At 34.7% G+C, this 9,484-nt stretch overlaps 1 protein-coding gene across 1 annotated transcript; it reads left to right on the plus strand.

Moving 5' to 3' along the window:
* Positions 1-895: 895 nt before the first annotated feature.
* On the plus strand, positions 896-1,846 carry LOC108521671 (olfactory receptor 52A5). Its single transcript, XM_017861626.1, has one exon. It carries the CDS (start codon positions 896-898, stop codon positions 1,844-1,846), a length of 951 nt encoding a protein of 316 aa, XP_017717115.1.
* Positions 1,847-9,484: the final 7,638 nt, after the last annotated feature.

The raw sequence follows: 9,484 nt of genomic DNA on the forward strand, positions 1-9,484 counted from the left end.
CCATGTGATTGAGAGATATTTTATATATATATACATTTAAATATAGCACACCATGTGGTTGAGAGATGGTTCATGTTTATATACATTTAAATGCAGTCTCCGCTGTATGCAGCTGTTTAATATATGTTTACTGAACACAGACATAAATTGATTATAGTAAATTTTTTTTTTTTTTGAGATGGAGTCTTGCTCTGTCGCCCAGGCTGGAGTGCAGTGGTGCGGTCTCGGGTCACTGCAAGCTCCGCCTCCCAAGTAGTTCATGCCATTCTCCTGCCTCAGCCTCCCGAGTAGCTGGGACTACAGGCGCCTGCCACCATGCCTGGCTAATTTTTTGTATTTTTAGTAGTTTTCACCGTGTTAGCCAGGATGGTCTCGATCTCCTGACCTCGTGATCTGCCTGCCTCGACCTCCCAAAGTGCTGGAATTACAGGCGTGAACCACTGCGCCCGGCCTGTGGATCCTTTCTTTATGGCTATTGTAGATGAAGTCTCATTTTAAAATTCTTTGCTTTGCATTAAATATTTTTTTTTTTTTTACAATTTCAATTGGTAAGTCACAGAAAAAGCACATACGCTGAGTAACAAACATAAAATACTGTTGATCCAGTAGTCATGAACCAGAAAGAAGTGATCTAATCCATTTAATTTTGCCCACTGAAAATGATTAAGACATGGAGAAATAGAACCTGATGTTCGTCTTTCAGTGACTTTGGTAAAGGAGACAGAAAATTAGAGAAGATTAGTTAGAATAGAAAATATAACATGATACACTCCTAAAATAAGTAAAGTATATTTTCCTAAAATAAATTAACATATTTTAATTTTAATTCATCAAGGCTCAACAGAGAATAGAAGATGAAACAGCAAATCTACTACTTGATTCTGCTGAACAAATCATGCTGACATTCAATGGCTCAATCTTCATGCCCTCTGCATTTATACTAATTGGGATTCCCGGTCTGGAGTCAGTACAGTGTTGGATTGGGATTCCCTTCTCTGCCATGTATCTTATTGGTGTGATTGGAAATTCCCTAATTTTAGTTATAATCAAACATGAAAACAGCCTCCATATACCCATGTACATTTTCTTGGCCATGTTGGCAGCCACAGACATTGCACTGAACACCTGCATTCTTCCCAAAATGTTAGGTATCTTCTGGTTTCATTTGCCAGAGATTTCTTTTGATGCCTGTCTTTTGCAAATGTGGCTTATTCACTCATTCCAGGCAACTGAATCAGGTATCCTTCTGGCAATGGCCCTGGATCGCTATGTGGCCATCTGTATCCCCTTGAGACATGCTACCATCTTTTCCCAGCAGTTCTTAACTCATACTGGACTTGGGGTGACACTCAGGGCTGCCATTCTTATAATACCTTCCTTAGGGCTCATCAAATGCTGTCTTAAACATTATCGAACTACAGTCGTCTCTCATTCTTATTGTGAGCACATGGCCATTGTGAAGCTGGCTATTGAAGATATCCGAGTCAACAAGATATATGGCCTATTTGTTGCCTTTGCAATCCTAGGGTTTGACATAATCTTTATTACCTTGTCCTATGTCCAAATTTTTATCACTGTCTTTCAGCTGCCCCAGAAGGAGGCACGATTCAAGGCCTTCAATACATGCATTGCCCACATTTGTGTCTTCCTACACTTCTACCTTCTTGCCTTCTTCTCTTTCTTCACACACAGGTTTGGTTCACACATACCACCATATGTTCATATCCTCTTGTCAAATCTTTACCTGTTACTTCCACCTTTTCTCAACCCTATTGTCTATGGAGTGAAGACCAAGCAAATTCGTGACCATGCTCTGAAAGTGTTTTTCTTCAAAAAAGTAACTTGATCTTTAGTGACTCCTATAGAGATTTAGGGTTGTCTCTAAGTAAAAACCTAAATGTAATGAAAGTCACAGATCAATATTCTCAAACTACTAGCTCAACACATAACCGTAATTCTAAACTACACCTCACTTTTTAGTATTTGCTTTGAATCTGTATTTTGATAAATTTGGAATCATTTATGTGTCTTATCTACTTTATCCGAAATACTTATCAATATAAAAATAATATGAAATCAGTAATACCAATATCTGCAACATGAAATTTATGTAATTCAACCAATGACTATAAACACCAAGGAATTTACAAGGAGAGAATGCAAAAAAAAATTGAAAAATATTAAACATATTCACAAATATCATTTTTAGGAAAATAAAATCAGGGATCTGGGCTTACATATCAAATATCCTTCTAGAACCACACAATTTTATTGATTTTTACCTAATTTGAATTTTACTCAAGTTTGGAAGTTTAAGTTCGATAATTGAACATACAAATTCTGTTACCCACTGAAAGCATCTTGAGTACAGAAACTGTATCTTATTTACCCTTTATCAGCAATACAGAGGACAATGCCTGAGAATTCTTAGAATCTAAGTAAAAATGACATTGAATAATGAACAGAGTAAACATTTTCTTTGTGTCAATTAATGGTATTCAAAAGCCACAAATTTGGAGACTCTAAGGTAATATGCAATCTTACCATACAGAAAACCTGCATACTAGAGATTATATTTCCCTGTTATCAGGGTAAAAGAAAGGTGAAGACTTGAAATAATCATTATGCAAACTTGAAATAATATATTGGCTAAACACAGAACTGACATGTAAGAAACCAACTCCTGAACAAGGACTTTAGTCAAGACAGAACCAAACAAATTTTTTTTTTCCTAAGAATCAAGTTGACAGAGAGAGTCATCTGAATCACTAATTTTGAAAAGATGCATGGTCGAAGGAATAAATAATACAGTAAAACGTTCTGATGTAAAAAATCATGTCATTCAAGAGGCAGATATAGATTCATGTAATTTTGGGGAAAAATCTTGTCAATAACGTAGAAATAACTGAATCATAATATGTTTGCTTTTTAATAAAGTCTATGTAAACATTAACTATATTTAGAAAGAATCAAAATACAATGACAAAAGATAAAGCAACATGTTAGTTGATAGGCAGACATATTAAAAATTATTGAATTAGATAAGCAAAACTTAATCATGAAATAACCATTTTAATTCTGGATTAGAGCATTAAATATTTCAGTAGTTATGCCATTAATAATGCAGAAAGAATAATTAATGACGAGTTATTCTCCCAAAAGAAAAAAAAATCATAAATATATGAATTCTTTCAGAAAAGTTAGTATACATGAAAGATAAAGAATAAAGATAATAAGTATGTGATATTCCTAAATAAGAAACCAAAACAAACAATATGATGATAACTACAGATTAATCATGAGTGAATGAAAAAACTGTATTTCAAAGTATCTGGTATAAAAATGCACCAAATTATATAAATGAAAATAGACAAAACACCCATATTGGAAAATATCAACAGAAAATAAAAATTCAACATAGGTATATCAGAAAAAACACATTAAATATCCTAAAAAACACATGTTGTTTTTCATGCTCTGTGGAGTATGAGGGAAGACAAACAACAAAGATCATAAAAACGCACGTTATCTAATGGAAAAAATTAACTGAAAAATTTGTGTCATAATTAGACTGTGGGTTGGCATTTCAAGTCATTTAAATCTGTAATTAATAAAAAGAACAATTACAGCGCATAATAATATTACTAGTTTCTGTGACAATGTTGTCCCTGTCCAGTGTTCTCTGCTAAAGAAACCCCAGCCAGTCTGCTGAAGCAATCTCCACATGGAGTACAGCATCTGGTCCAGCTGATTTCAGCTAGGTCCCAGTCTCTTTGACTTCTTGATTGCCTTTTGGTCTTCCTTACAGGTCAAATTTGTTCCGTGCTGAAGATCTGGGTTCATATTACCTTTTTTTAAGGTGTAAAAAAAGAGACCTGGCCTCAAAATGAGGTTGTGCACATAGTTTCTGGGAGTCCGCTCCATTGCTCTTCAATTGAGGGCTCTGGCTAATTGGATGCAGAGTCTGAGGTAAAGGACAGCCACTTATAGCAGCTAGAAGGCTGAGATTTGAGTCAGACTCATATGCCCTGACTATGATGCAATGAACATCTTAAAAAGAGACATTTATTCCAAGAGTGAATTGTTTGAGGGCTCGAAGGGATTGTCTTAAGTTAAAGATGGATAAACAGGTATCAAAGCTAGGAATCAAAAAGGTCTGTAATTCTCCATTATCCTTCCTTTAACGTTCTACATACCCCTGGGCATGTTATTTCCTCTTCTCTGCAATGGGGCTAACAATACAAGCCTCAGAGACTTACGAGGAATATGTGAGAAAAGGGTCTTCAAGCACGTAGCACAGATCTAGGCTAAAACACACTTTAAACGTGTAGGCCCAGGTGTACATACTCTGAGAATTAAGACGCAGAGAAAAATGATTTCAGGTTTAAGTGCAAAGAGACAGAAATGAATGGAGCAGAGTCCAGAATAGCTGTGTGGCTGACGATCCTCTAGCTGGAGCTAGGTCAATGTCTTTGGGCAGAGCGTGTGTGTAACATGCTCAGAAACATGCCAACTGAGACAACAGAATACCTTGGTGATCTTTATTCAACTGTTTACTTTTACTGAGACAGAATTCACATGCCATAATATTAGTAATTTTAAAGTATGCAATTTGAGGATTTTTAGTGTATTATAAAGGCTGTGCAACCATCATCACTACGTAATTCCAAAATATTTTTGTCATCCTAAAAAAAAATCTATACACATTAGTAGCCACACCTGATTACTTCTGTTCCCCCCATTTCTAGTCTTAGCAATCTCTAATCTCTTTACTGTTTCAATGGATTTTCCTGTCTGGATGCTTTATATAAATAAAGCATTTCATATGTGAACTCTTCTATTGACTTTTTTCAATTCTTTTCAATTAATTCTTATATTAATGTAATATTTTAAAGGTTCATCCATGTACAATATATCAGTAATGCATTTCTTTTTAAGGCTGAGTAATATTCCATTATATGGGTATGCCACATTTTATTCATTTAGCCATCAGTTGATAGACATTTACAATGCTTTCACTTTTTGGCTATCATTAGCTTTCATTAAAAAACATCACTAAGAGACCCATTTGATGTTATTTGTCATACATTTAAAACCAGTCTCATCAACAATTTTTCTTCAGTAAAATTCATTTGCAGGGAAGAAGGAATAGACAAAGTGTATGTTTAAATTCAAAGATGAGATTAGCTATGATGAGACCAGATGAGATAAAATAGTTGAATAGAAAGCAAAGAATGAAAGCAAGATCATAGATGAACTATGAAAGAAATGAAGCACAGCAGAAATAAGGTGAAATCAACAGATTTAATGTGTCTCATTCTGTCAGTGTTGTTGAAGTCAGACTGAGGAGAGTGAACTGGTAAAAATACAAAGAATAACATTAGAAATAATGCTCTCCAGTTGTAGGATATTAATTATCTCTGGAAGGAGGGTGGGAAATATTGTGGAAGTGCAGAAGAAGTGTGATTCAATTGTATTGAACCTTCCCTCAAGAAACAGTGTGATGGGTTACATGGGATTTTTAGTTATGCTTTATTTATCTTTTGTATATTTTTATTGTATATATTTGGCAAAAAAGATAAGTGAATATATTCCTGATGTAGTACTTGGCAAACCACTGAGTTTAACAGAAGATAAACAGTATTTTATATTCATAGTAAAATATCTCCTAATGTGTTTTAGTTTCTTTAGCAATTATTTATTAAGATTATTCCATGCTTTAAGAACTATGGTTAGAATTTAGGATAAAGGAATGTTCATGAAGGCAATGAACATAAAGGTGCAGCCCCGTTTCTTACATTCAAGTGTATATTCTATGTGTCAATATGATGTTTGTAGAATTTTTAAAACTTAATTATTGCCTTGTTTTTTCAGTTACAAAGAGAACGATGTTAAATTTTCCTACACTGTAGATTTTTGTTTTTTTCCTTGGGGATGAATCAATGTTCTCTTTTCTTTTTTTTTTTTTTTATTTTTTAAACTTTATTTTTGGTTCAGGTGGTACAGGTGTAGGTTTTTTACATGGAAAATTTCATACCACTGGGGTTTGATGTACAAACGATTTCATCAAACAGATAGTGAATGTAATACCCAGTAAGTAGTTTTTCAGGCCTCACCCTTTTCCCACCCTCTGACCTCAAGTAGACGGTGGTGTCTATTGTTCCCTTCTTTGTGGCCATGTGTACTCAAAGTTTATCTTCCACTTATAAGGGAGAACATGTGTTATTTTGTTTTCTGTTCCTGCATTAATTCACTTAGGATTATGGCCTCCAGCTGCATCCATGTTGCTGCAAAGGATATAGTCCCTTTCTTTTTTATGGCTGATAGTATTCCATGGTGTACATGTACTACATTTTCTTTACGCAGTCCACCACTGATGAGCATCTAGGTTGATTCCATGTCTTCACTATTGTGAATAGCACTGTGATGAACACAGAAGTGTATGTGTTTTTTCGGTAGAATAATTTACATTCCTTTAGGTATATATCCAGGGATGGTCTTGCTGGGTCGAATGGTAGTTCTGTTGCAAGTTCTTCGAGAAATCTCCAAACTGCGTTCTACATTGGCTAGACTAATTTACATTCTCACTGGCAGTGTATAAGCATCCTTTTTTCTCTACAACCTCACCAGCATCTGTTACTTTTTGACCTTTTAATAATAACTATTCAGACTGATGTGAGGTAATATCTTATTGTGGTTTTGATTAGTATTTCTCTAATGATTAGTGATGAGCATTTTTTCATATGCTTGATGGCCCCATGAATATCTTCTTTTGAGAAATATCTGTTCATGTTCTTTCCCTCTTTTTAATAGGGTTTGTAGACCTTTCTTGGATGCATATTTTGCAAATATTTTCTCCTATTCTATAGCTTGTCTACTTACTCTGTTAATAGTTTTTCTTGCTGTGCAGAAGGTCCAGAATAGTATTTCCTAGATTTTCTTCTTGAGTTTTTATAGATGGAGGTCTTATATTTAATACATTAATTAATCTTGAATTGATTTTTATATATGGTAAAGGATGTTCAATTCAATAAATGGTGCTGGGATAACTGGCTAGCCAATACAATCTTCTGTAACAGATGCAGAAGATTGCATATGACTAGCCAGTTATCCCAGCACCATTTATTGAATAGGACATCCTTTACCAATTACTCATATTGTCAACTTTGTTAAAGATCAGATGGTTGTAGGCATGCAACTTTATTTCTGAATTCTCTAAACTGTTCCATTGGTTTATGTGTCTAATTCTGTACCAGTACCATGCTGTTTTAGTTTCTGTAGCCTTGGAGTATAGTTTGAAGTCATTTGGTGTGACTTCATGACTTTGTTCTTTTGCTTGAGATTGCTTTGGCTATTCAGTCTCTTTTTGGGTTCCAAATAAATTTTAGAATTTTTATTCTAATTATGTGAAAAATGTCTTTGGCAATTTGATAGGAATAACATCACATCTGTAAATTGCTTTGGGAAATACAGTCATTTCACAACATTGATTCTTTCTATCCGTGAACAAGAAATGTTTTATTTATCATTCGTTTGTGTCAACTCTGATGTCTTTGAGCAGTGTTTTTAAATTCTCATTGTAGAGATCTTTCACCTCCCTTGTTAGCTGTATTCCTAGGCATTTTATTCTTTTTGTGGTTATTGTGAATGGAATTGCATTCTTTATTTTGCCCTCACCTTGGATGTTGTTGATGTGTAGAAATTCTGCTCATTTTTGTACACTGATTTTGTATTCAGAAATTTTATTTCAGTTGTTTAGCAGTTCTAGCAACCTCTGAGCAGAGACTATCGGGTTTCCTAGGTATAGAATCATATTGCAGGTGAGGAGAGGTAGTTTGACTTCCCCTCTTCTTACTTGGATCCCTTTTGTTTCTTGTTTCTTTTTATTGTCGAATTGTTCTGGCTGGAACTTCCAGTAGTTTGTTGAATAGTGGTGAGAGTGGACATCCTTGTCTTGTTCCAATTCTCAAGGGGAATGCTTGCACCTTTTGCCCATTTAGTATGATGGGTGTAGGTTTGTAATAGACAGCTTTTATTATTTTGAGGTATGTTCCTTTAATGCCTACTTTGTTGAGGACTTTTAACATGAAGGGATGTTGAATTTTATGAAAAACTTTTCTGTGCCTGTTGAGATAATCATATAGTTTTGTTTATAGTTCTGTCTATGTGATGAATTACATTTATTGTTATGTGTATGTTGAACCAACCTTGCATCCCAGGAATAAAACCTACTTGATTTTGGTGGATTAGCTTTTTGAAGTGCTGCTGGATTTAGTTTGCTAGTATTTTGTTGAGGATTTTTGACTCTATGTTCATCAGAGATATTGGCCTAAAGGTTTCTTTTCTCCTTGTGTCTCTTCCAGGTTTTGGTATCAGAGCAAATCTGGCCTCAAAGAATGAGTTAGAGATTAGTCCTTTTCCTCAACTTTTGGAATCATTTTAGTAGGATGGGTACTAGCTCTTTTCTATACTTCTTTGTAGAATTTAGCTGTTTATCTGGTCCAGGGCTTTTACTGGTTGGTAGGTTTTTTATTAGTGATTCAATTTTGGAACTTGTTATTGGTCTGCTTAAAATTTCAATTTCTTTCTGGCTCAACATTGAGAGGTTGTATGCTTCCAGGAATTAGTCCATTTTGTTTAGGTTCTCTACTTTGTGTCTTTCTGCATTAATTAATTTTACATAAGGAAAACTAAAAGCCAAAACATATATGCATTTTAAATTAAACTCTGTATTAAAGATATTTAAGAGTAGGGAACTTCTTGGGATCAACAGATTTAAAAAAAAAAAAAAAGAAAAGAAAAGAAAAAAAAGGCCTGTGATTTACTTTTCTAGGAAGGACTGTTCTAATTTTCTGTCTCTTAAAATAGGACCAAAAATCTTTTGTGCATAATTGATTTTCTTCCCTTTCTCTTAGCAAGTCTTATTTCTTACAGGGATTACTGTACTCTAAACCCTGTTCTGCCTACCACTTCCAAACACACTCCTTCCTTCTATCACTGAAATGCCTTCTGGAAGTCCTTTGATGGTCAAGAGTAAATATAAGATACAATATTTGTTTTGTTTTCTATTTCCTTTCCTTAGCAAGCATACAATAACGCTGTCCAATTTGTTCAGAAATGAAATAGAGTCTCAATCGATGCATTGCCTTATTTTAGCGTCCTTTTTCTTTGTCACAAGTGAGAACGAGATAAACCCTATCTCTGGGGCTCTGAGAGACAGGAATGTGTTTTACTAACAGAAGATGGTTCAACACTGCCATCTCCTGGCCATACTAGATATGCCCGGCCCCCAGGGAATTGAGCAAGACGATAACCCTTAGAAGTGGCATCCCTTCCTCTGGCTTTAAACTTCCATCTTTGCCCTAGGGAAAAAACAATATCTCTCAGGATTTGAGAGAGGCTAATAAAATTTTGGTAATCAGGGAAAATTATGTTACAAACCACAAATATTCCACAGCTGGGACCAGCAAACAACAACATTCCT

Source organism: Rhinopithecus bieti, unplaced genomic scaffold (genome assembly GCF_001698545.2).
Source record: "Rhinopithecus bieti isolate Rb0 unplaced genomic scaffold, ASM169854v2 scaffold_61931, whole genome shotgun sequence".
NCBI classification, from domain to species: Eukaryota; Metazoa; Chordata; class Mammalia; order Primates; family Cercopithecidae; genus Rhinopithecus; species Rhinopithecus bieti.